A 24224-nucleotide genomic window follows, 5' to 3' on the forward strand; every position below is an offset into this window, starting at 1 on the left:
GAGGGCTGAGGGGGATGAGGGTGCTATGGAGGGCTGAGGGGGATGGACGGTGCTGAGGGGGATGAAGGGGGATGAGGGTGCTATGGAGGGTGCTGAGGGGGATGAAGGGGGATGAGGGTGCTATGGAGGGCTGAGGGTGCTGAGGAGGGTGATAGGAAGGATGGAGCATGGTGAGGAGGACGGAGGGTGGCAGGGAGGGCTGAGGGGGATGAAGGGTGCTGAGGAGGACGGAGGGTGCTATGGAGCATGGCGAGGAGGATGGAGGGTGCTGAGGAGGACGAAGGGTGGCAGGGAGATCTGAGGGTGCTGAGGAGAATGAAGGGTGCTATGGAGCACTGTGAGGATGATAGAGAGTGCTGAGGAGGACGAAGGGTGCTGAGGAGGACGAAGGTGGCAGGGAGGTTGAGGGTGCTATGGAACATGGCGAGGAGGATGGAGGGTGCTGAGGAGGACGGAGGGTGCTGTGGAAGATGAAGGGTGCTATGGAGCATGGTGAGGATGATGGAGGGTGCTGAGGAGGACGAAGGGTGGCAGGGAAGATGGGAGGCGCGATGGAAGGTGGCAGGGAGGATGAAGGGTGCTGAGGAGGACGTAGGGTGCCATGGAGGGTGCAGCATGCTGAAGAAGGTGAAGATTGGCAGGGAGGATGGATGGTGTTGAGGATGGAGGACGCTGAGGATGAAGGGTGCTATGGAGGGTGGCAGGGAGGAGGACTGAGGGTGCTGAGGAGGACGGAGGGTGGCGGGGAGGGAGAGTGGGGGGCAAAATGGAGGCGGGAGGTGGACGTGGAAGAGCACAGACCTGGCAGGAAGGACAAGGGGTAGGGATGGGGTGGGGGAGAGTGGAAAGGGGAGATGGGGGAAAAGGGGGGGGGGGAGGGTGTTGGGGTGGTGGGGAAGGAAGGAAGGAAGAGTTTGATGGAGTGGGGAGGCCGAAGGATGCCAGGAGGTGGTTGGAAAAGAAGGATGGGGGAGGATGAGATGATGGATAGGTGGGGTTCAGGTGGGAGCCCTCCCCATCACATCTCAAACCTCCGTAGATTCCCAACGGGAGTTTATGGTTTCAGCGTGTGGTGCTGGCAGAAACCCCAAAACCAACCCCCCCTCCAGCCTCTTTACCCCTAGAAATCCATGTCAAAAATGTACATTTTTGAGCTCTTTCCCTTTTTATCCAACCCAAATTAACCAGCGATCTCAACATTCATCCCACAGGGCAGAGCGGCGGACACGCGGTTGCCCCACGGTGAGCACGGTTCGGCAGGCGACGGCTTCCAGGTGAAATCCTCTCTTATTTTCCATCTTGTTTCCACTTTCCTCACTCCCCCCCCCCCCCCCCCCCCCCCCTCCTTTTTGCTGGGAAATTACTTATTTTTCCAGCGCTGCCCAAGGTTACGCAGGGCTCTAAACCTTTCTCCCTGCCCTTCCTCCTCCTCTTAATCCCACACTGGCTGTTATTTGCGTGCACGCAGCCTCTTGCTCTTCCTGCCCCGTCAATAAAAATCAACGCTCTTGTCGCCGGTGGTGAAACGGTTGTGACGCTCGGGCTACAGGCGTTGCGGCAGGGTCAGGCGCACCAACCCCGCGGCGGGCGTGGAGGTTGGGGGGGGGGGGGGGTCGAATGCCAAACGTCGGCGTAGGCGTTCACCGAGTTTATCGTGTCGTTAATCCGCTGCCCGGAAATCTTGGGGATAACGAAGAAGTTGGGGGATAATTAAGACTGCGAACAACTGCCTCAGCCTGTAACCTCCCCCCAAACCGTCCACCTGTGGACACCCGTTGCCCCCTGCCGGAATTAATTAAGCCCCTCGTTAATTTATTTTGCCGTAAATCCCTGAAAAAGCAAGGGGGGAAAGAGGTTGTTTGGCACGTGCCGGCTGAGTCAGAGCAGGGAACGGCGTTTCTGCGCGAGTGACTCACGCTTCTTAGAACAGGGTAAAAAAAAAAACAAACCAACCACCCCAGGGTTTAGCAACAGCTTTTTGCATAAATCAGCGATTTAATGAGTGATTAATTAGGGACAGAATGGGGCAGGGGGCTGTAGGAAGCCCCCATCTTGTAGAGAAACCCCGGGGCAGGGGGAATCCCAAACGATTTTATTGCTAATAGCTGAAAATTAATTAAAGGCGTTATTTTTGCAGCTAAGGAGATGAGAGTATGCCTGGAAAAACGGGGGAAAAAATTAAAATCGGGATAATTTCCCGGGGGGTGATATCAAATATAGCCTGAGGGGCAGCAGTGGCGGGCAGAGGGGGAGGGCGGAGGTGTCTTGCAGACAAGAAGCGTCACCTTTTCATAGCAGAAAACCGCCCCAAATCCAGCAAATTAAAGTGCCTTTTTCTATTTAGCCCCTCGTAAGAGCAGCTCTCGGATCTCAGAGCCGAGCCGTCGGCGTGGGATTCCATCCCCGGAGCAGAGCAGGATGACGAGGGGACGGATGGATGCGCTTGGACGCCACCGGGAGCTGTCCAGAGCGAGCAAGGTGCCCAATTAAAGCCATTAACACCCCATAATCCGTCCCCTGGCTTGTTACAAGTGGAAGGAGCAAAAAAAAAGCGGAGAAAAAAGGGATTTTGGCCGTTACCTCAGCGGCGTTATTTTGAAATAACCAGATCCGGCAGCGGTTGTTTCACAATTGCTGACGATAATTAGGCAGGGGTGGGGGGCAAACTCCATCATCATCATCATCATCCCCAGCTCACTTTAATTCACTAATTAAGGTGAAATCCATGATAACAAACGCCTTCGTGTTGTCACAACCCACCTCGCTCCACAGCAAGATGTTGGGCCGCAAAAAATAAACACCAAAATGCTCTGAAAACCACCCAAATTATCCATTCCAGGATTTTGGGGCTCTTTCCTTCAAATTGTTTGCCCAGTCACTGCGGCGCTTCAGGGAGAAAAGAGGGGAGTGGGCACCTGCGCCGCATCTCCCACCAAAATAGGCCGTCACCGGGGTAAATTAGTTACGAACGATGCTTTAAAACACCCCTGCCCCGTTGCTGGAATTATTTCTGGTAAGAAAAAAAAAAATGCTAAAATAAATTGAAAAATCCTAAACTAAGTAAAAAAATCCTAAAAATAAACCACCGCCACGTGGATGGGTGTCGTTCGGAGGAGGCACTGGCAATCTGGACCAGGTAAGGGTTGAACAGCAGCAAATGAAATAGAAATTGAACCCAGCCTGGACCGAGCTCAATTAATCTCGTTTTCTTAATTACGTGGCAGGCTGAAGGCTTGAAAAACGGGTTTAACCCCCGATTTTTGGTGTTCCTACCAAAAAAGTGTTTCTGTCTTGGGGTGAGAGTGCCCCGGTGGATGCAAGAGCAAGCAAGAGCCAGGACAGACTGTGGGGAGCTACGAGCTCGTTAATCTAATGACTCGTTAATGATACCTGTAAGAAACAGCCATCAACGATGTCAAGAAATAACACGGTCAGCCTCTGGCAAGCCAGGAAAATTCAGCGTGTTCTTCCAGAGGTGCCTTAATTCCTCACTACGGGGAGGGGACATGACTCCCAGCCTCATTCGGGGCTAAAACTACCAGAAACGGTTAAAAATGATGCAGTTAATTAATGACGGCATCTAGGAAACGAGGTCCCGCTTGCTTTTACACCCTTACCGAGTCTGACAGGCTTCGGAGATTGGGAAAGAGGAGCAAAGCCGGGCACGGAGGACTCGTCACCCCGATGTCAGCACAATTGCCGTTTCCAGCGATTTTATTTATTACTATTATTATTTTTTTAAAAAAAGCAGAAGGGATTGGCATTCCTTTCTGCGTGCTGAAGCGCTTCACCCCCTCCTTCCTCCGTCTGGCCAAACGATCCGCGATTGATGGTGACGGCCTCTTTCGGGAGGATGAATTTCACCCCATCGTGCCGGAATCTGGCCAGGCGGTCGCTCACCCTTCACTCAGCACATTTTCTTTCTTTTTTTTTTTTTTTTTTTGTGGGGTGGGGTGGGGTGTGTTTTGTTATTTTTTATCTTAAAACCCCAAGCTCCGGCCATGGATTTAGTTGCTAAAATACAGCCTGAGAAGGTGGGGTTTTTTTAGCTTCTCCGTGGAGAGCTTTTAGAGACATTAGAGGTGTTAAAGCCCAACGGAGCCTTTAGCCACGTCACTGCCAGATTTACCGATTTTGAGGATACAAAGGCGAAGGCTGACGTTTGGCATCACCTTGACGTTCAGGCGGTCGGCACGCAGCGAGCGTCACTCCTTCGCCTCAACCGAGCGCAAACCCCAGCCCCTCTTCAAGCCAAAAAAACCCCCTCAAACCAACCCCGAAACCCCCAAAATCCTCCTCACTGAGACATTTGGGAATTCAACCATCGCCGTTTCATCCCATCCGGTACAACAAACGCTTCTAGCGGCGCGGCGGATTATTTCTACCGGTCGGCGCGGTGTTAACGGTTCAATGCGTCGCTAAAGGTGAAGTAGATACAGGCAAGCGGCGATACAACCGGGCAGCGAGTGCCACCTGTTTTCATCTTGGCTTCATAGGGTGGTTTGTTGGGTTGGGTTTTTTTTTTTCCCCTTCCTCCCCACAGCGAGGGAACAGCCGTAGGTCTGCAAGGAGCGGCACCGAGGAGAAACGCTCACGTCCCGTTCGCACGACGTTCCTGCGAGAGGAAACAACACATCGCCGTCAGCACACCGGGTGGGGGAGGTGCGTGGAGTCAAACCTCATGAGTTCCAGCTGCGAGTTTTGGAAACCACCACCCCCCCACCCCGCCAAAAAAATTGATAATAATCCATTTCTCGGCATCTTTACCTCCAGTCGCCTTCACGTCAAGATTTCCTGCCTGCCCGAATCCTGTATAGATCCACCCACTCCCTCCGCTTGGTGCTTCTCCATCACTTGCAGGACGTCCTCCAAAATGGACGGCCCCAAATCCACGTGGAGGGAGAGGAGGGAGCCGGCGTGGGAGAGGAAGGCCGGCTCGGCACTACCCTTCTCCTCGGCGAAGCCGTTCGTTGGAGCAGCGAAACGGGAGGCGCAGGGATGCAGCAGCGAGGCGGCGCTCCCACCCTCGCCGTCCTCCTCCCCGCTTGGCACCGCCGGGGCTTTGTCATCGAGGTGCAACCGCGGTGGTTTCGGCGGGGCTTGCGCCGAGGGCAGCGTCAGCGCCTGCGGCCCCCCGATGACGGGCAAGGAGATGGCGTTTTTGAGGAGGGGGGATGAAGTCTCCGAGGAGGGCTGCTGGCATCCGGAGATAGTGGCCGTCCTGGAGAACTCGAATGGTGCCGCATCGGGGCTGTCCTTGTCGGAGTCGAAGCTTCCTTCGGTCCTGGGGAGGAGATGAAACTTGCCCTGAAGGAAGGAGATGTCCCCAAACATGTCGCTCTCCCCGCCGCTGCCGATGTGAATCGTGTGCCTGAAGTCCCCCAAGGGCGGGCTGATCATGTCGGAGGAGAGGATGTCGCGGAGCTTCTCCTTTTTCCCCTTCCTGCTCCCCCTCTTCAGGTAGATCGGCACCTTGGTGGACATCTCGCCCAGGCGCGGAGCTCTTCCACGCCAACTCAAAAGACCGTCGTCTTCCTCGACCTCGGTGATGTGAGCTTTAAAAAAAATGAATCTGCAAATTAAAAAAAAAAAAAAAAAAAAAAGAAAAAAAAAACTCTTAAAAGGAAGTTATAACACGTCGGGTGGAGATCCTCAACCTCAACACGTCCCAGGAAATTAATTCCAGACGTTCTCCGCTCCTCTATCTAAAATTCGTTGGCGGCGTTATCGATAACAAAACAACGGGGGTAATTAAATCCAGGTGCCTCTCCCCAGGATTTGTTTCGAGTGGGAGAAAAACCAGGGTCAGAGCTGGAAATCTAAGAGGATTTGTGTTTTTGTGGGGGGAAGCGGGGTTCAGAGTTAAAGACAGGGAGAGCGCAGCGTCGGGACGCGGCTTTTCTAGCCCCAAAGAGCTATTTTTTCCTTTCGGTTCCCTCTCCTCTTGGCCACGCACAACCCAGCCCCACCCAACAACCAGCCCAAATAAAAAATAATAGAGATTAAGGCAGGAGGGGGAAGGAAATGGTGTTTTTTTTTACCCCCACCGTTTTGGTCATATTCATTCAACTCTGGAGGGTTTATGCATTTGGTTCTAGGCATGACTTTTGACCAGAGGAATAAGGCAAAAATGGGTATTTTATGCAATAATAAATGTCATACGCAACCTTGGGAAACGCTGCAGTGGGACAGAAAAAGGGATGAAAGAGGGTTTGGGCCACCTGAACATTAATTTTCACAAATCAAGTGGGAAGGGCTGGAGGTTTAGCCTTTATCACTCATTTTTTTTGGGGAAAAAATATTTCAAAATCCCATCGCGCCGTGTTTCTGCGAAACCGTATCTGATCTGCTGTCGACTGCAAATATAAAACAGAATTTATAAGTGATTTAGAGACGGGTTTGTCCACGCGCTGAGCCCCTCTACCGCTAAAACAACCACCCGCCACAGCTTCCAGCCTCTTTACGCTGTGTGTAATGCACCACCTGGTACAGCCGCACCAGGAAAGCGAGAGCTGATGGTGCAACCGCTGCCGAAACCGCTGCCGAAACCACCGCGGCCGAGCCCTGTGCTTCAACCCCACCCCCAAACCATCGCGGCAAGAGGTCAGGCCCGATTCCCTGGCGGCGGCGTTCCCGTCAGCTGCCACACAACACGAAGCCCAGCTGGGAAACAGCCGCTCCACCTGTGTTTTACAGCCCCAGCAACCATGTCGGGTGCAGTTTGCCCCAGCCGAAACCCGCCCTGGCCGGTGCCAATGAACCAGTGAAACCAGTCCGCAGCCGACGCCGGATGAAGCAAGCCAAACGCCCTCCCCGAGGGCCGGCATTTTAATTGCAGATGGAGCCACGCGCCTGGCGGTGTTCAACGACCGCGTCGGCCAGCAGGTGTTGGCTCTCTGGGATCCCAAGCGCTGGGGTTCCGAGGGTGGCACGATCCCACCGACACCTGGACGGCTGCCAGATCCTCCCGCCCCTTCCCCAAACTACACCCCGCTTGCCGCCCCTGAAATTTATCCTTAAAAATATAAAGGAGGATGGAAAAATCCCACGCCCACCTTCAACCACCTGACGCGCCACCGTTAGCGTTGGAAAGCGATGCTGAAACCATGTCTGCGCTCTCGTCCCGTCTATGCTGCTCATATTATTCCCCCTTTATTCTTTCTTCCCCACCCCCAACTGCCTCTTCTCGGCACCGACAAACACCGTTCCGTCTCCCCGGTGCTGACAAACACCGTTCCACCTCCCCGCCTGTAAACAGAGGCCCACGTACGCGCCGCTACAGCCGGAGCTGCTCCCGAGGTCCCATTCGGTCGACAGCAGCGCGGGGGGAAGAGGAGGTGGAGCAGCAGCGCAGCACAACAGCTCGAGATGAAGCAGAGATGAGACGGCAGCGATGCCGTCGGTGTCAGGAACGCCGGCACCGGTGAGCTTGTTCCCAGCAGCTCCGGCAAGGGAAAAAAAAATATCCTGACGATGCAGAATTTGGCTTCGTTAATCCCCGGCGGATTAAAGCGGGCGGTGTAATGACAGGCGGTGCTCGCGTGAAATACAGGCGCCGTGAGGACGCCGTGGTGGGGGGTGGCGAGAAGATGACGGTGGAGGTGCTGCCGTGCGCGGAGAGACAGGGATTGAGGGAAGCGCTTCTTCGTGGCGATCCGGATTTGGGGAAGCGCTGGTGCTCGCCGGAACGCCGTGGGTGCGGGGCCAACAAGCTGCCCGGCTCCGCTCCCCTTGCACTGGCCCGGGGAGTTGCAGACCGTTGTGAGTTAGCCGTGAAAAAGCACTGAAATCCCCCAAAGAGTGGATTTATAGGAAAAAAAGCCTCTCATCCCTCGGAAATATTGGATGTTTCTGGGTTAGGATGTGAGATGATGCTGGTGGGGAGCAACCACCGCCATGAAAAGGATTGTTTCGCCTCCCAGACAGCACCAAAACTTTGCTTCAAGGTCTTCCAGCAGCACCGAAATCGCTCTTCCTCACCCCAACTTCTCCCCACCGCCGTCGCTGCCTCCTCCTCTTCCTCGCTCTGGGCTCCAACCGAAACCCTGCGCCCCAGCGGGCCGGGACAAAGGCTGCCTGTGATCGCCGCTGCGAGCGGGGTGAACGCTGGGAAAGTTCAGGGCTGCGGGTAGCGCCCTTTCCCTTTGTCCTCCGGGAGGAGAAAAAAAAAAAACAACTCAAAAATAAGGCTTTTTGCTGCCAGCGCAGCCTGAGAAAGGGCCAGCGGGCCGCAAAAACGCAGGGAATAAATTTTTTTTTTTCCTCGCAGAAATCCTTAAAATCCCATTTCCTGGCATTTTCCAGCACCGGCCACCAAGTAAACCCGCTGAAACGATGTGAGCGTTACCAGTGTGCCCAACCTGCTGCAAAACGGGTGGAAAACACCTTGGAAAGGGAGCAAAACCCAAACCAAAACCCTCGAGAATTTATTTACGCGTGTTTTTAGCAGCCTCCCCCCTGTCGGTGATGAACGTTTCGCCTCCCAATTAACGCCACGGTTTGGCCAAGGAGGGGTGGCCACTCACCAGGCTGATGCTAATTAGCATGGCATGATGGTAGGTACCGTCACTAAAAACTCATTAAAACCCAAGAATTAACACCCATTTCTTCTTTTTTGCCCCATTTCACCAATTCAGGCTTCGGCACACGAGATTTTGTGGCTTTTCCACCCATTTTTGGCCATTTAGCTTTGGGGTCACAAGTATTTTGCTTCTTTTCAGCCATTTGGACTTTGCAGCATTAAAGTTTTGGTACTTTTTTACTTATTTACAACTTTTTTACCTATTTACAACAATTCAGGCTCCAGTACCCTGAAATTTGTTTCTTTTCCACCAATTTATGCTGCACTACGTAAAAATTTGTTTCTTTTTCTGCCCGTTTTCAGCAATTTTGGCTTCAGGACATGAAGAAATTGTTTCCTTTCCGCCCCTTTTCAGCGTTTTATGCTTTGCTACATAAAAAAATTTATTTATTTTAGCTCATTTTCAGCAATATATGCTTTGTTATGGGAAGACCCGGCACTTCTTCAGCCCCTCGCTTCCTGACAGCGGCTTTTCTTCCCACCCTGGCGCCTCCGCAAATTATTTTATCAAGATCCTGCAAAACCAGCGATGAAGCGATGGAGGCTTTAACCCCTTCTCCTGCTCAAAGACGCGGAAACAACGAAGCCAGTTCCTCCCCCCTCGCCTTTTTTTACCTCTTTTTGCCACTTCTGTGGGTGCCCAGAGAAAATCCTCACCTAAAAATCGGCACCTGGGAGGAGTTTTTGCACCTTGTACCTGCCACGCTGGGATATTTGCGTGGGAGATGAACAGTAGCCCCCTCTCCCCAGCATCCCAGAGCTGGAGGAGTGGCATCAGGGACCTTTCCGGATCCAAATTACAGCTTTTTAATTATTTTTTAGAGAACGGGGATGTTTCAGAGCGATGCCGAAAGCCTTCGGCGGATGCATGGGACGGTGCCGCCATCTGCGAGGAAAGATTTAGCCCAGAGCATCGCGGTGAAAGCTGGAATCGGTTTAAAAGAGGGAATTTGTTTCTCGCCCTGGCACTGAATCCAGATCAGCAAGAGGTGCTGGCGACGGCTCCATGCCGAGGGACGCCATGGGACAGCGGTGCCGGCTCTAACCCCTGCGTCATCAAACGCTGCCTTTTTATTTTTCCCCTAGGACTGGGAAAACACCCATATCAGGGAAAGATTTTTCACCGAGACGGAAAACCCAAGGAGGAAACATCTGAGGAAATGCCAACGCACAGTCGGAAAACGCGGCGGCTCCACTGTAGCCAAGCCCCTCCCGAGCCTCAGTTTCCCCAGCTGCGCCGCAGTGCCAAACCGAAGCCCAGAAGTGGAGGGCAGGAAAAAAAGAAAAAAAAAAAAAAAAAAGCTTTTTTCCTTAAACCCAGGAAAAAAAAACAGGAAAAACAACTTTTTAGGGCGGGTCCTCCGAGAGTGCTGGGAGATTTCTGGGAATTCCCAGGCAGGGACCTTGGCCTTGGGGGTGGGATGAGGGCACAGGTCGCTCCTCACTCCCAGCGGCGGGGTCAGAGTCCGCCCCAGCTACGCCAACAACTCCTTGGAATATGGATTTAAAAGAAAAAAAAAAAATCATAATCATCCATGAATTTCTGTTGGGACTGACAAATTCTCCTAAAAAAAAATAAAAAAAAAAAAAATATATATATATAAATATCCCGGCGGAGGATCCGGCCTCCCCCAAAGCACGCCGGCTATTTTGGGGATCTGGTGGCTAATTTAAGCCAGGAGCCGTCGGAAACCTCACAGCTGGGGGCTAAAATTAAGAGGTGGCTGCAGCAAACAGGGGAAGGGGGGGGGCACAGGGGAAGGGATCGAAGGGATCCCGTGTTTTTTCTTGGGGGGAAAAAAGGAGGAAATCACACACACACACACACACACACACACAACCCCCCCTTGAAACTGGGGGTTGGGGATGTGACAGGGACACAAAACCGTCCGTAATTGCATGAAAAAGAACCGCCCCCCCCCCCACTGGTCCTCAGCATCCCCACGCTGGGAAGAGGCCGAATCATTCCCCACCAGCTCCCAAATTTACCGCTGTTGTGTCCCACCCCCACCATATCCCACCACGACCACCCTACAGCGGCACCGGTGACCCGGAATCTCACCGGAAAACAAAACCGGGGGGGGAGTGGTGGTTGATATTGCCGCGTCGTCTTCCCGGTGTGGCGGCTGAGCCAGAGCCAAGCGCGGCCGTTCCCTTCCTCCCAGCGCTGGAGCGTCGTGCCGCCGGCTCCTAGCCAACATGCAGGCCCCACCCCGGCACGGGGCCTTGCTTCCCCCTTCCCGGGGGGCTCCTTTTTTCCTCCTTTTTTCCTCCTTTTTTTCCCCCAGAACACGGAACGGCGACGGCTTCTCACCGGGATGAAAGAGCCTGGATGGTTTTGCTTTTCCCACGGCAGCCGGGAACGCGGCCAGGCCTGGGTTTCGCCGCTCTGCCACAGTGGTGAAGCTCCTGGTTAGGGAAAAAAAAAAAAAAAACAAAACAAAAATCCCTGGGGAAATAAAAATAAAGCTGGAAAAATTCCTGCCAGCTCCAGAGGGAAGTGGGGGGATTCCCTACGGAGCGCCGGAGCCCACCAAAACCCAACCCTTGGCCAACTCAACGCCGGAGTCTCCACTGGTTTAAATCCTAAATTAGCCTCGTCCTCAAGGATCATCTAATTAAGAAGCAAACGAGATGCCGCCTGCTTTGGTCCCCGGTGTGTTTGAGTCAACCCCCCCCTCCGCCGCGGCGACCGCTTGCGTGTCTGAACCCGGCGGGATTCTGAGCGGAATGAGGCCAGTGGGGAGCAGCCAGGCGGAAAAGGGGGGGAAAGGGGGGGGGGATGTGCTTCCTGCAGCAGGTGGGGAAATGAAACAGGCTGGAAAGTGAAAAAAATCGGGGGGGGGAAACGAGCTGGAAAGTGAAAAAATCCGGATAAAAAAGCTGAAAACTGAAAAATCAAGATAAAACAGCTGGATGCTGAAAAAATCACGATAAAAAGCTGGAAACTGTAAAAAAAACCAGGATAAAAACAAGCTGGAGACTGAAAAAAAACAGGATAAAAATGCTGGAAAATGAAAAAAAAAACCAGGATAGAAAAGCTGGACACTGCAAAAAAACCAGGAAATAAAAAGCTGGAAAGTGAAAAAAAACAGGATAAAACAAGCTGGAAACTGAAAAAATCAGGATAAAAAAGCTGAAAAGTGAAAAAAACCAGGATAAAACAAGCTGGAAACTGAAAAAAATCAGGATAAAAAAAGCTGGAAACTGACAAAATCAGGATAAAAAAAAATGTGGAAACTGAAAAAGAGCAGGAAAAAAGCTGGAAACAGAAAAAAACAGGGTAAAAATGCTGGAAACTAAAAAAAGGCAGCGAAAAAACCTGGAAACTGAAAAATCAGGAAGAAAAGCTGGAAACAAAAAGAGAAGGAAAAAAGCTGGAAACAAAAAATTGGGAAAAAGCTAGAAACTGAAAAAAAAATCAGGATAAAAACAATCTGGAAACTGAAAAAATCAGGATAAAAAAGCTGGAAGCTGAAAAAAATCAGGGGGAAAAAAGCTGGAAGCTGAAAAACTTAGGGAAAAAAAGCTGGAAACTAAAAAAAGAGCAGGAAAAAAAGCTGGAAACTGGAAAAAAGCAGGAACCCCCCAGCTTTTACCCAGGCTGGGAAAACCCAGTGTTTTATTTGGGGTGAAAAGTGCTAAAATCATCGAAAGCCCCGAGAGGCCGAGACGCAACAGCCGGAGCCCACGGGCGCTGCGCCCCTTCGCTTCGTGCCAATATTTGGGGAGAAAACGGAGATTTTCCAGCAAATCTGAAGTCGCAGCCAGAAATCCAAGGGGATCACTTCCCCCCCCCCCCCCCCCCCCCATTTTCCCCCCATTTCCCCCCAAAACGTGCCCCAACGCCCACGCGGGGTTGGAAGGGCGAAAGACGATAAACGCCGCTCTGGAGGGAGCCTGTAATAAGGGCAGGCAGGTAATTAAGTGGCAAATTAATGAAGGGAGACGCGGCTCAGCACCAGGGCTGTTTTCCAGCCTCCCGACGCCTGGAACTGCCCCGCGGCGGCGAGTTGCAACACTCGAGTCCCTTTTTTCCCCATCGGATTTATCATTTTTCCAGCAAAAAAAATCTCCATTTCCCCCCTTTTTTTCCACGGCGGGAATTTGCAACACTCACTTCCCTTTTTTCCCCATCGGATTTACCTTTTTTCTGGCAAAAAAAATCGGTTTTCCCCTTTTTTTTTCCACGGCGGGAAGTTGCAACACTCAACTTCCCTTTTTTCCCCATCGGATTTACCTTTTTCCCGGCAAAAAAACATCATTTCCCCCCCTTTTTTTCCACAGTAGGAAGTTAAAACACTCAAGTCCCTTTTTTCTTACCATATTTACCTTTTTTCCAGCAAAAAACTTTTCCCCCCTTTTTTTCCACAGCGGGAAGTTACAGCATTCAATTCCCTTTTCTTTCATCGGATTCACCTTTTTTCCAGCAAAAAAACCCTTTTTCTCCCTTTTTTTTCCGCTCCCATCCCCCCAGCGTGAAGCTACAAAACCCAATTCCCTTTTTTCTCATCAGATTTAACTTTTTCCCTGAAAAAAAACACTTTTCCCCCCTTTTTTTCCACGGCGGGAAGTTACAACACTTAAGTCCCATTTTCCCCATTGGATTTACATTTTTTCTAGCAAAAAACCTTCTTTTTCCGCCTTTTTTTCCACGGTGCGAAGTTACAAAACTCAATTGCCTTTTCTCACATTGGATTTGCCTTTTTTCCAGCCAAAAAAAAACCATTTTCCCCCTTTTTTTCCACAGCGGGAAGTTACAACACTTAAGTCCCATTTTTCCCATCAGATTTACCTTTTTTCCAGCAAAAAAAAATTCCTTTTTCGCCCTTTTTTTCCACGTCAGGAAGTTACAACACTCGAGTCCCTTTTTTCCCATCAGATTTACCTTTTTTCCGGCAAAAAAACCTTTTTCCCCCTTTTTTTCCCACTCCCCTCCCCCCAGCATGAAGCTACAACACTCAATTCCCTTTTCTCACATCAGATTTACCTTTTTGCTGGGCAAAAAAACCCACCTTTTTCCCCACCCCCCACCATCACAGCGGAACAAACACCAGCAGCCAAGCGGGATGGGGGGATGACTATTAATTGATCTGTTAATTTTCAGCTTCCTCGCCACAAATTTGAGGCAAAAAATGGAGGAAATAGTTTCAAACCCAACCCTGACGCTGTTTTTTGGTGTTTTTTTTTTCACCAGGCGCTGCAGCAAAGGCACAGCCTTCCCCCGGCCACCTGAAAATTAATTAATTAGGCGCGTGCGGACAAACACAACTGGGTTTGGGTGTTGTTTTCTTTTTTTAACCAAAATTCCAAGTGTATTTGGAAACCGCTTGGTTTCCGTGAAGCGGTTCCAGTGGAGGAAACCTCTCGACGCTTTAGATTTTGACGACTTGAGCGGCGACACACGGGCTCTTCCGCTCGCCCTCGGTGTCCTCGCGCTGTACGTACAGGCGGCCGTAGGTCCCCCCAACCTGGCCCTTCGTCAGCCGCCCCGGGTTGATGCAGACGCAGCCCAGCACGTCCTGCGGGGGTATGAGAGCGACGGTCACGGAGGTGAGGGCCAGTGGCTGCGGCTACAGCCGACCCAGGCACCAGCAGCCACCCAGCTACAGCCGATCCAGGTGCCGACAGCTGCCCGGCTACAGCCACCCAGTTACAGCCGATCCAGATGCCAACAGCCACCTGGGTACAGCCGATCCAGGCACCTACAGCCACCCGGGTACAGCAAATCCAGGCACCTACAGCCGATCCAGGCACTGACAGCCACCTGGCTACAACCACTAGGCTACAGCTGATCCAGGCACCTACAGCCACCCAGCTACAGCTGATCCAGCTACAGCCGATCCAGGCACTGACAGCCACCTGGGTACAGCCAATCCAGCTACAGTCGATCCCGGCACCGACAGCCACCCGGGTACAGCCAACCTGGATGCCAACCGCTATCCGGCTACAGCCAATCCAGGCACCGACAACCACCTGGCTACAGCCGATCCAGGCACCTACAGCCACCAGGCTACAGCCGATCCAGATGCTGACAGTTGATCCGGGTGCCAACAACCGCCTGGCTACAACTGATCCAGGTGCCAACAACCATCCAGCTACAGCCAATCCAGGCACCACCCAGCTACAGCTGATCCAGCTACAGCCGATCAGGGCACCAACAGCCACCCGGCTACAGCTGATCGGGACACCGAGAGCTACACCGCCCCAAGCTACAGCCGCTCCCGTCACGCTGTACACCAGGTTTTACCCAACCGCATCAAAACCGGGGGTGTGTGCGGGGGTGTTTCAGCTGGGGCTCACACCACCTGACCTTCACAAAGTACCGCAGTTCCGAGGGGGTGACAAGGACATCCGGCGTGACAGGTAACGAGGCGTAGCTGTAGAAGCTCACGTAGTCAACGTTCAGCTCCTCCGAGGGGGGGTACAATGGGTAGTAACTGCCGGCGACGGGGGAAGAAGAGGTTACCGCAGCCAGGAACAACCACTGTTGCCTGTCGCGACAAGCCTCGGACCAAAGCGGCCGATTGTTTTGGGGTTAAAACCAGTTGTTTCTGCTGCTTGTGCGTGGCCCCGGGTACCCGCTACCTCCGAGGGCAGCTGGGGAAGCCTGACACGTGCCAGTCCAGAGGACTCACAGCACTAAAACCCTCTGAATCCTGTTTTGAAAAGGTTCTGGAACCCCCAAAAGACATATTTTGAGATTAAAAAAATATGACTTTAAAGGGGAAGGCGGTGAGAACGGTACAACTTTTCCCTTAATTGGGGAAAAAAAACGCTCTTTTTGAGTTCGAGCGCGTGTTTGCACCGAGCCCTCACCTCCGTTGCGTCAGGATGTGCTTGAGGATCCGTGTGAGCCTGTCCGACATCCCAGCGGAGCTGCGAGAGAAAACACACTGAAGTGGCGCCGGAAAGGCAGGAAAAGGGAAAAAAACCCCCAAAACTCACAGGCTGTGCTGACTAATTAGGCACACAGCCTAATTAACAACCCGGCAGCCACTCCGGTGGGCACCGAGGGATGAAACAAGGTGCTGGAGGCAACAACCGCAGGGAAAAACCCTCCCGGAGATGAGGCTTCCTGCGGCGATCCCATGGATTCAGGGCTGGATCCGGCCGCCGGCGGGAGATCCCTGCGGGAGATCCCTGCTCCGATGCCTTCCCGGATCCCAGCAGCACCCACCTGCTGATCTCCTCGGCGCCCATGTGGAAGAGCAGGTCGGTGGAGGTCAGGCCGAAAACGACGCCATCGATGTCCAGGGTGCAGGGCTCCGGCACGAAGTGCACGCGCTGGCGGGGACAGGGGGGGCACTGTGGGGGGGCTGCACCACTGCCCATACCGCCGGCGCCAAAACAGCCCCAAAATGCTCCAAAGCTGCCCAAAATGCCGTGCTCACGCTGGGATTTCCTCAAATACCCCAGACCTGCCTTAACACGCCCCAAACCTGCCCTAAAACATGCCAAAATGCCCCAAAGCTGCCCCAAAAATGCCCCAAAGCCGCCCAGAAATGCCCCAAAGCCGCCCAGAAATGCCCCAGTCACGCTGGGCTTTCCTCACATACCCCAGATCTGTCCTAAAACCAGGCAAACCTGCCCTAAAACCAGGCAAACCTGCCCTAAAAAACCCCAAACCGCCCCAAAGCCACCCAAAAATGCCCCAAAATGCCATGTTCACGCGCAGTTCCCTCAAATACCCCAGATCTGTCCTAAACCACACCAAACCTGCCCTAAAACACCCCAAAATGCCCCAAAACCGCCCAAAAATGCCGTGTTCACGCTGGGATTTCCTCAAATACCACTTATCTGCCTTAAAATGCCCCAGAAATGCCCCAAAGATGCCCCAAAATGCCCCAAAGCCGCCCCAAAATGCTCCAGTCACGGTGGGCTTTCTTCGAATACCCTAGATCTGCCCTAAAACTACCCAAACCTGCCCTAAAACACCCCAAAATGCCCCAAAGACACCCAAAATGCCATGGTCACGCTGGGATTTCCTAAAATGCCCCAAATCTGCCCTAAAACCACCCAAACCTGCCCTAAAACACCCCAAAATGCCCCAAAGCCGCCCCAAAATGCCACAGTCATGCTGGGATTTCCTCAAATATCCCAAACCCGCCCTAAAACCACCCAAACCTGCCCTAAAACACACCAAAATGCCCCAAAGCCACCCAAAAATGCTGCAGTCACGCTGGGCTTTCCTCAAATGCCCCAAACCTGCCCTAAAACACCCCAAATCTGCCCCCAAACACCCCAGTTCTGCCCCAAAATGCCCCAGTCACAGTGGGCTTTCCTCAAATACCCCAGATCTTCCCTAAAACCACCCAAACCTGCCCCTAAAACACCCCAAAATGCCCCAAAAGCTGCCCAAAATGCTGTGTTCACGCTGGGCTTTCTTCAAATACCCCAAATCTGCCCAAAACACCCCTAAATGCCCCAGGCCCTCCTCAAATGCCCCAAATCTGCCCCAAAATACCCCCAGATCTGCCCTAAAATACCCCAAAATGCCCCAAAGCCACGCCAAAATGCCCCAGGCTTTCCTCAAATGCCCCAGATCTGCCCCAAATCTGCCCAAAAATGCTGTGTTCACGCTGGGCTTTCTTCAAATACCCCAAATCTGCCCCAAACCTGCCCTTAAACACCCCTAAATGCCCCAGGCCCTCCTCAGATGCCCCAAACCTGCCCTAAAATACCCCAAAATGCCCCAGGCTTTCCTCAAATGCCCCAGATCTGCCCTAAATCTGCCCCAAAATGCCCCAAATCTTCCCCAAAGCCCCCCAGGACTGCTGTGCTCATGCTGGGCTTTCCTCACGTACCCCAAATCTTCTGGGTGGAAAAAAAGGTTAGGGAAAAAAAAAAAAAAAACCCCACAAAAATAAAAAAAAGGGGGAATTTCAGCCTAAAACTGGGGGAGGGTGGCTGGAAATGGAGAGTTAATTGATGGTTTTGGGGTATAAAAAATAAAAATTAAAATAAAATAAAAAACTGGGGTTGCGGGGAGGGGGGGGGGTCGGTACCGGTTTGTCGTCCTTGGGCAGGTCGGGGTAGAGGAACGGCGGCTGCGGGTAGATGAAGTCGTGGTGGGCATCCCTCAGCGAGGGGACGAAGACGAGCTGGGAGCCGGCGCTGCCGGAAAAAAGAGGGAAAAATGGGAAATTCAGGGATGAAGATAAATCAAAAATCGGCGCTGCTGGAAAAAACGGGAGATTAAGGGACAAAGATGAGCCAAGAGCCGGTGCTGTCGGAAAAAAGAAGGAAAAAAACAGGAGATTAAAGATGAAGACGAGCCTGAGAGCTGGTGCTGTCGGAAAAAAGAGGGAAAAATGGGAGATTAAGGGATGAAGATAAGCCAAAAATTGGAGCTGCTGGAAAAAACAGGGAAAAAACGGGAGATTAAGGGACAAAGACGAGCCTGAGAGCCGGCGGTGTCGGAAAAAAGAAGGAAAAAAACAGGAGATTAAAGATGAAGATGAGCCTGGGAGCTGGTGCTGTCGGAAAAAAGAGGGAAAAATGGGAGATTACGGGATGAAGATAAGCCAAAAATTGGAGCTACTGGAAAAAACAGGGAAAAAATGGGAGATTAAGGGACAAAGACGAGCCTGAGAGCCGGCACAACTGGAAAAAAAGAGGAAAAAACAGGAGATTAAAGATGAAGACGAGCCTGAGAGCTGGTGCTGTCGGAAAAAACAGGGAAAAATGGGAAATTAAGGGATGAAGATAAAACTAAAATTGGCGCTGCTGGAAAAAACAGAGAAAAACTGGGAGATTAAGGGACAAAGATGAGCCAAGAGCCGGCGCTGGTGGAAAAAAGAGGGAAAAAATGGAGATTAAAGACGAAGATGAGCCTGAGAGCCGGCGGTGTCGGAAAAAAGAAGGAAAAAACGGGAGATTAAAGATGAAGACGAGCCTGAGAGCTGGTGCTGTCAGAAAAAAGAGGGAAAAATGGGAGATTAAGGGATGAAGATAAGCCAAAAATTGGAGCTGCTGGAAAAAACAGGGAAAAAACGGGAGATTAAGGGACAAAGACGAGCCTGAGAGCCGGCGGTGTCGGAAAAAAAGAAGGAAAAATGGGAGATTAAAGATGAAGACGAGCCTGAGAGCTGGTGCTGTCGGAAAAAAGAGGGAAAAATGGGAGATTAAAGATGAAGACGAGCCTGAGAGCTGGCGCTGTCGGAAAAATGGGGAAAAACGGGAGATTAAAGACGAAAACAGGCTTGAGAGCCAGTGTCATTGGAAAAAAGAGGGAAAAATGGGAGATTAAGGGACGAGGATGAGCCAAGAATTGGCGCTGCCGGAAAAAACTGGGAAAAAATGGGAGATTAAAGATGAAGATGAGCCCGAGAGCTGGTGCTGTTGGAAAAAAGAGGGAAAAATGGGAGATTCAGGGATGAAGATAAACCAAAAATTGGAGCTGCTGGAAAAAAAAGGGAAAAAACAGGAGATAAGGGATGAAGACAAGCCAAGAGCCAGCGCTGGTGGAAAAAAGAGGGGAAAAATGGGAAATTAAAGATGAAGACGAGTCTGAGAGCTGGCGCTGTCGGAAAAATGGGGAAAAACGGGAGATTAAGGGATGAAAATAAACCAAAAGTTGGTGCTGCCGGAAAAAACAGGGGAAAAATGGGAGATTAAGGGACAAAGACGAGCCTGAGAGCTGGCACTGCCAGAAAAAAGAAGGAAAAAAATGGGAGATTAAGGGATAAAGACGAGCCAAAAGTTGGCGCTGCTGGAAAAAACAGGGAAAAAACAGGAGATTACGGGACAAAGATGAGCCAAAAGTTGGTGGTGTCGGAAAAAGGAGGGAAAAAAACGGGAGATTAAAGATGAAGACGAGCCTGAGAGCCGGTGCTGTTGGAAAAAAGAGGGAAAAATGGGAGATTAAAGGATGAAGATAAGCCAAAAATCAGCACTGCTGGAAAAAACGGAAAAAATGGGAGATTAAGGGACAAAGACAAGCCTGAGAGCCGGTGGTGTCGGAAAAAACAGGGGAAAATGGGAGATTTAGGGATGAAGATAAGCCAAAAATTGGAGCTGCTGGAAAAAACAGGGAAAAAATGGGAGATTAAAGGATAAAGAGAAGCCAAGAGCCGGCGCTGTCGGAAAATCCATGGAAAACCGGGCGATTAATTCCCAGGTGGAGCCGAGCCACGTCCCCACACGGCCCGTCCAGGGGCATCCCGGTAGCAAGAAGCCCCCAAATCTCCCCCAAATCTCCCCAAATCCCTCCAAATCTGGGGTTTGTTGACAGCGAGAGGACAAGGGCGGTGCATCCCGGTCCCTGCCGGCGGGAACGGACGGAAAAGAACGGGGAAAAAAAAAAAAAGAAAAAAAAAAGCAACGAACCGACAAAAATCGCCAAGCGGTTCCCGGTTCGTTTTTCCTCGGATTTATTATTAATTTATAGGAAAAAAAAACCCCAAAAAAACGTTAGAAATGCAGCCAGCCGCATGCGCCCGCCACCCGAAGCCGTTTCGCTGCCCGTGATGAGATTTTCAACCAAAATCTCCCGATTTTTCCCCCATCCGCTGCCTGTTTCCGCCGCAGAACCCCCCCCCGTGCGGAGCGCGTTTTGGGGTAAAAAGTAGAATTTTTCGGCAAAAACAGGAATTTCCTGCCATCCCCACCTCCTCGTCCCTTCGATGATCATCTTGAGGCAGAGCTTAAAGACCTCCCCGAAGGACGCCAGCAGCTGGCAGGTCTAAAATTGAGGGAAAAAAACGAGATTTCAACAATTCCCCTTCTTTTGGGGGGTGGGGGAGGGGACACCAGCCACCCCACCCCCCACATCCTTCCGCGCTCCGGATAAATCCCCCCCAAATCCACACGCAGGCTGGAATTTGGGGGGGAACCCCCCCACCCCGCTGCGGGGTTTTGGGGTGACCCACCCCCCCCCAGACCCCCCCCTCACCTCCACTTGCTCGGTGTATTCGCATCCAGGAACGGCCCAAACTGCGAAAAAAAACGGTGAAAAATCAGAAAAAAACACCCCGCAGGCGGCTTCACACACACACCCCACCCCCCCAGCTCTCGGAGAAAACGCCTTAAACCTCCTGGAAAAAGTATTTTTGTCACGATTTTTGTTAATGAAGCTCAATTTTAGCCAGAAAACGGGAGGTGTTGTCACTTTAGGGTGAAAAATGGGTGGTTTTGTCACTTTAGGGTGAAAAAACGGGTAATTTTGGGGTCACGCCCTCCCCTCAGCAGCGTTTTTAATGCTGATTTTCACCGTTTTTAAGCGTTTCCGCGCCGCGCTTTCTACTTTTCTAATATAGAAAGGGTTTAATTAACAGAAATAATTAAACTGGGGGGGTCCCCCCAGTCCCGAGGTGGGGGGGGGACCCCCCGCCGCCCCTCACCAGGACGCAGACGTCGGGGCGGGTCTGTCGCGGCCGATCACCTCGATGAGGTCGGCGAGCGGATCGTAGGCGATGCTGTCGGAGGTGGTGTAGGGCCCGCAGGCCACCAGCACCATCCTCTGCTCTGCGGGGCCCCCCCAAAAAAAACACATTTGGGGATAAAAAAGCACATTTTGGGGATAAAAAAGCACATTTTGGGGGCAACAACCCCCCCCAAAAAACTTGCGGTTTTTGGGTTTTTGTTTTTTTTTTTATGCGTCCGGGGCTCACCTGGGCACGGCTCCGGCGGCGTGTGGAAGGGCAGGGGGACCCCCTGTGGATAGAAAGAATGAAAATAACTCTTAAAATTCTCTTTTTTTCCCCCCCAAAACCAGCCCCCGGCGGCGACCGCCCTCACCTCGTAGAGCTTCGAGACCACCAGGCTCTTCCCGGTGCTGTTGGTCCCCTCCAGCGCCACGATCTACAGGTGGGGGAGGGGCGGGAGAAAACGGCGCGGGGATGCCAAATGGGGGGGAGGGGGAAGGTTGGGGTGTTTGCCCTGCCCCCCCCCCCCCTCCCCCCCAGACCCACACCTGGCCGGGAAAAAGGGAATATTCCTTCAGCTCCGAGAGGTCCAGGGGTATCTGCCCCCCCCCGGAGTGTTCCCGGTCCCCCTCCAGCACCACCGATTTGGCGTTGAGTTTGCCGTTGCTGTCGCAGCCGATTTGGCCCAGCACCGTCACCGGTTCCTGGAGAGATAAATAAAAATAAAAAATAAAAAAAAAAAAAAAAATACCCAAATGATCGATTTTACCCCCCCAAAAAATTCAAAATATCCCCTCGGAAAAGGTGGGGGGTGGGGCGGCGGGGTTCACCTGCGCCGGGAGGGAGACGGAGGCGAAGTCCTCCAGGTGGTGGTGGCTCCTCAGCGCGGTCGCCCAGCTCCTCCATCCTCCACAACAACGCTGGGGGGGGGGGAGGGGGGGGGCACAGCGGCGTCACCCCCACCCCAAACCACGGGGGTAACCCCCAAATCCAGGCAGGGACCCCCCCCACCCCGCCCCCACCCCCACCTCGGTGGTGGCGTCACCTTCCCGGATGTCCAGCGCTTTCTGGAACATGAATTTGTAACTTTTCAGCAGGTTTTCATCCGGGGAACCGTGAAGTTTCAGGGCGCAACCGCCGCCACCGCCGCTCCACGAGGGACCCCGGGTGGCACCGAATGAGGCCACCACCTCGCCCCGGCTGCTGCGCACGGCGTATTTTTGGGAGGGGGTAACGCTGCGGGGACCAAAAAAAAAAAAAATAAACCCCCCCCCAAAAAAAAAAAAAAAGGAGGTCACGGTGACAGGCGGTGAAGCGGCGGCACCGATTTACCTCGGGGAGAGGCTACCGGGAGAAAACAGCGCGTAGGGGCTGCGGGAGGACAGAAATCGTTTGCGCCGGGGGGGGTTCCGGGGTGGAATTCCCATTTTTTTGGGATTGCTGTAAGAAAAGAAATAAAATTATAAATAAAAAGCCGGAGGGACGGGGGGGGGGGGGTGGCGGGTTTGGGGCAAAAAATGGTGATTTTGGGCCTGCCGGCGCCCACCTTGCCCCGGCGTCGCGTTAGACGTCCAGCAGCTCATCCTCCTCTTCCTCCTCAAGGCTGGGGCGGCTCGTTAAGGGCCACCCAAGGTTCCCCCCGTTAATTAGCGCTAACGAAGCCTCGTTTTCGCAATGGGGGTGGGGGAAGGGGATCCCCCCTCCCCTCCCGGCCAGTAAAACCCCGTTTTTCCAGGAATCCCCCCAAAACCGTGAGGTATACAGCTGGTGGAGCGTGTGGGACGTCGTGGAAGGCGCCGCCGCGGTTGTCCCTTTTCCGGGGGACCCTGCCACCCCCCCTGGCCAGGACCTGCGGGAGGAGGGGGGTGAGTGTGTCCCCCCGGAAAGCTCCGGGGTGGGTGGGGGTGGGGGGGGGTGGGGGTGGGGACCCCAGCCCCAATATTCACCTCGTGCTCGAAGGCGTCGAGGCTGGCGGCGGAGAGTTGGGGACCCAGGTCCTTGGAGGTGACAAACGCCAACAGCTCGTTGGCCAACGCCACCGGCCCCAGCCCGTGCGTCAGGCACAGCTCCAGCACTGCGGGGGAGGGGTTAGCGGACCCCAGACCCCAAAAAAAGGGACCCCAGAGCCCAAAAAAGGGACCCCAGAGCCCAAAAAAGGGACCCCAGAGCCCCCAAGAGGGACCCCAGAGCCCCCAAGAGGGACCCCAGAGCCCCAAAAGGGACCCCAGACCGCCCTAAACATACACCAGCCCCCCCAAAGGACCCCAGACCCCCAAAAAAGGGACCCCAGAGGCCCCAAAAGGGACCCCAGAGCCCAAAAAAGGGACCCCAGAGCCCCAAAAAAGGGACCCCAGAGCCCCCAAAAAAGGGACCCCAGAGCCCCCAAAAAGGGACCCCAGAGCCCCCAAGAGGGACCCCAGACCCCAAAAAAGGGACCCCAGACCCCAAAAAAGGGACCCCAGAGCCCCCAAAAAAGGGACCCCAGAGCCCCCAAAAAAGGGACCCCAACCCCCCCAAAAAGGGACCCCAGACCCCCCCCAAAAGGGACCGCAGAAGCCCCCCCAAAAGGGACCGCAGACCACCAAAAGGACCCCAGAGCCCCCAAAAAGGGACCCCAGAGCCCCCAAGAGGGACCCCAGACCCCAAAAAAGGGACCCCAGACCCCAAAAAGGGACCCCAGAGCCCCCCAAAAAGGGACCCAGAGCCCCCCAAAAAAGGGACCCCAGAGCCCCCAAAAAAGGGACCGCAGAGCCCCCAAAAAAAGGGACCCCAGAGCCCCCAAGAGGGACCCCAGACCCCAAAAAAAGGGACCCCAGACCCCAAAAAAAGGGACCCCAGAGCCCCCAAAAAAGGGACCCCAGAGCCCCCAAAAAAGGGACCCCAACCCCCCCAAAAAGGGACCCCAGGACCCCCCCCAAAAGGGACCGCAGAGCCCCCCCAAAAGGGACCGCAGACCACCAAAAGGACCCCAGAGCCCCCAAAAAGGGACCCCAGAGCCCCCAAGAGGGACCCCAGACCCCAAAAAAGGGACCCCAGACCCCAAAAAGGGACCCCAGAGCCCCCCAAAAAGGGACCCCAGAGCCCCCCAAAAAAGGGACCCCAGAGCCCCAAAAAAGGGACCCCAGAGCCCCCAAAAAGGGACCCCAGACCCCCCCCAAAAGGGACCCCAGAGCCCCCGAAAAGGGACCGCAGACCACCAAAAGGACCCCAGAGCCCCCAAAAAAGGGACCCCAGAGCCCCCAAGAGGGACCCCAGACCCCAAAAAAGGGACCCCA

At 53.2% G+C, this 24224-nt stretch overlaps 3 protein-coding genes and 1 long non-coding RNA gene across 8 annotated transcripts; 2 read left to right on the top strand and 2 right to left on the bottom strand.

Moving 5' to 3' along the window:
* The first annotated feature begins 432 nt into the window (after positions 1–432).
* On the top strand, positions 433–3078 carry LOC129783274 (uncharacterized). 2 transcript variants are annotated; one of them, XR_008745212.1, is made up of 3 exons: positions 433–492; positions 1212–1274; positions 2345–3078. It is a non-coding gene; the product is annotated as an uncharacterized LOC129783274 (long non-coding RNA). The 2 variants fall into 2 exon arrangements; XR_008745211.1 differs by lacking the exon at positions 433–492 and adding an exon at positions 531–685.
* A 609-nt stretch (positions 3079–3687) lies between these two features.
* Positions 3688–11337, bottom strand: CDC42EP2 (CDC42 effector protein 2). 4 transcript variants are annotated; one of them, XM_055793263.1, is made up of 2 exons: positions 10896–11337; positions 3688–5572 (listed from the first exon to the last, which is right to left on the bottom strand). In XM_055793263.1, the coding sequence occupies exon 2, from the start codon at positions 5482–5484 to the stop codon at positions 4780–4782; it is 705 nt and encodes a 234-aa protein (XP_055649238.1). In that variant the 5' UTR covers positions 5485–5572; positions 10896–11337; the 3' UTR covers positions 3688–4779. The 4 variants fall into 4 exon arrangements, with proteins under 4 accessions (XP_055649238.1, XP_055649239.1, XP_055649240.1 ...); XM_055793264.1 differs by having other exon boundaries at positions 10644–11337; XM_055793265.1 differs by lacking the exon at positions 10896–11337 and adding an exon at positions 7271–10080.
* A 2525-nt stretch (positions 11338–13862) lies between these two features.
* On the bottom strand, positions 13863–23023 carry POLA2 (DNA polymerase alpha 2, accessory subunit; the record flags this gene model as incomplete). Its single annotated transcript, XM_055793258.1, is given in 19 exon segments — positions 13863–14103; positions 14895–15021; positions 15401–15460; positions 15762–15868; positions 17590–17698; positions 20194–20267; positions 20478–20492; positions 20495–20518; positions 20926–20946; positions 20949–21049; positions 21196–21238; positions 21323–21385; positions 21498–21653; positions 21780–21839; positions 21841–21869; positions 21995–22185; positions 22282–22389; positions 22623–22798; positions 22896–23023. Coding segments are annotated over 19 exon segments (1739 nt in total), but the record flags the coding sequence as incomplete, so codon positions are not given.
* LOC129783273 (protein PBMUCL2-like) lies at positions 14114–14623 on the top strand. The gene is made up of 2 exons (XM_055793266.1): positions 14114–14300; positions 14415–14623. Exons 1-2 carry the CDS (start codon positions 14114–14116, stop codon positions 14621–14623), a joined length of 396 nt encoding a protein of 131 aa, XP_055649241.1.
* Positions 23024–24224: the final 1201 nt, after the last annotated feature.

This window comes from Falco peregrinus, unplaced genomic scaffold, assembly GCF_023634155.1.
Source record: "Falco peregrinus isolate bFalPer1 unplaced genomic scaffold, bFalPer1.pri scaffold_124, whole genome shotgun sequence".
Taxonomy (NCBI): Eukaryota; Metazoa; Chordata; class Aves; order Falconiformes; family Falconidae; genus Falco; species Falco peregrinus.

Excerpts from the sequence above, each read along its gene's own strand:
- LOC129783273 (XM_055793266.1), top strand. The coding sequence starts at position 14,114 with ATGAGAGCGACGGTCACGGAGGTGAGGGCCAGTGGCTGCGGCTACAGC. Across the intron at positions 14,301-14,414 it reads AGGCACCTACAGCCACCCGG|CTACAGCCGATCCAGGCACT; the intron begins GTACAGCAAATC and ends CAGCTGATCCAG.
- CDC42EP2 (XM_055793263.1), bottom strand. The coding sequence starts at position 5,484 with ATGTCCACCAAGGTGCCGATCTACCTGAAGAGGGGGAGCAGGAAGGGG.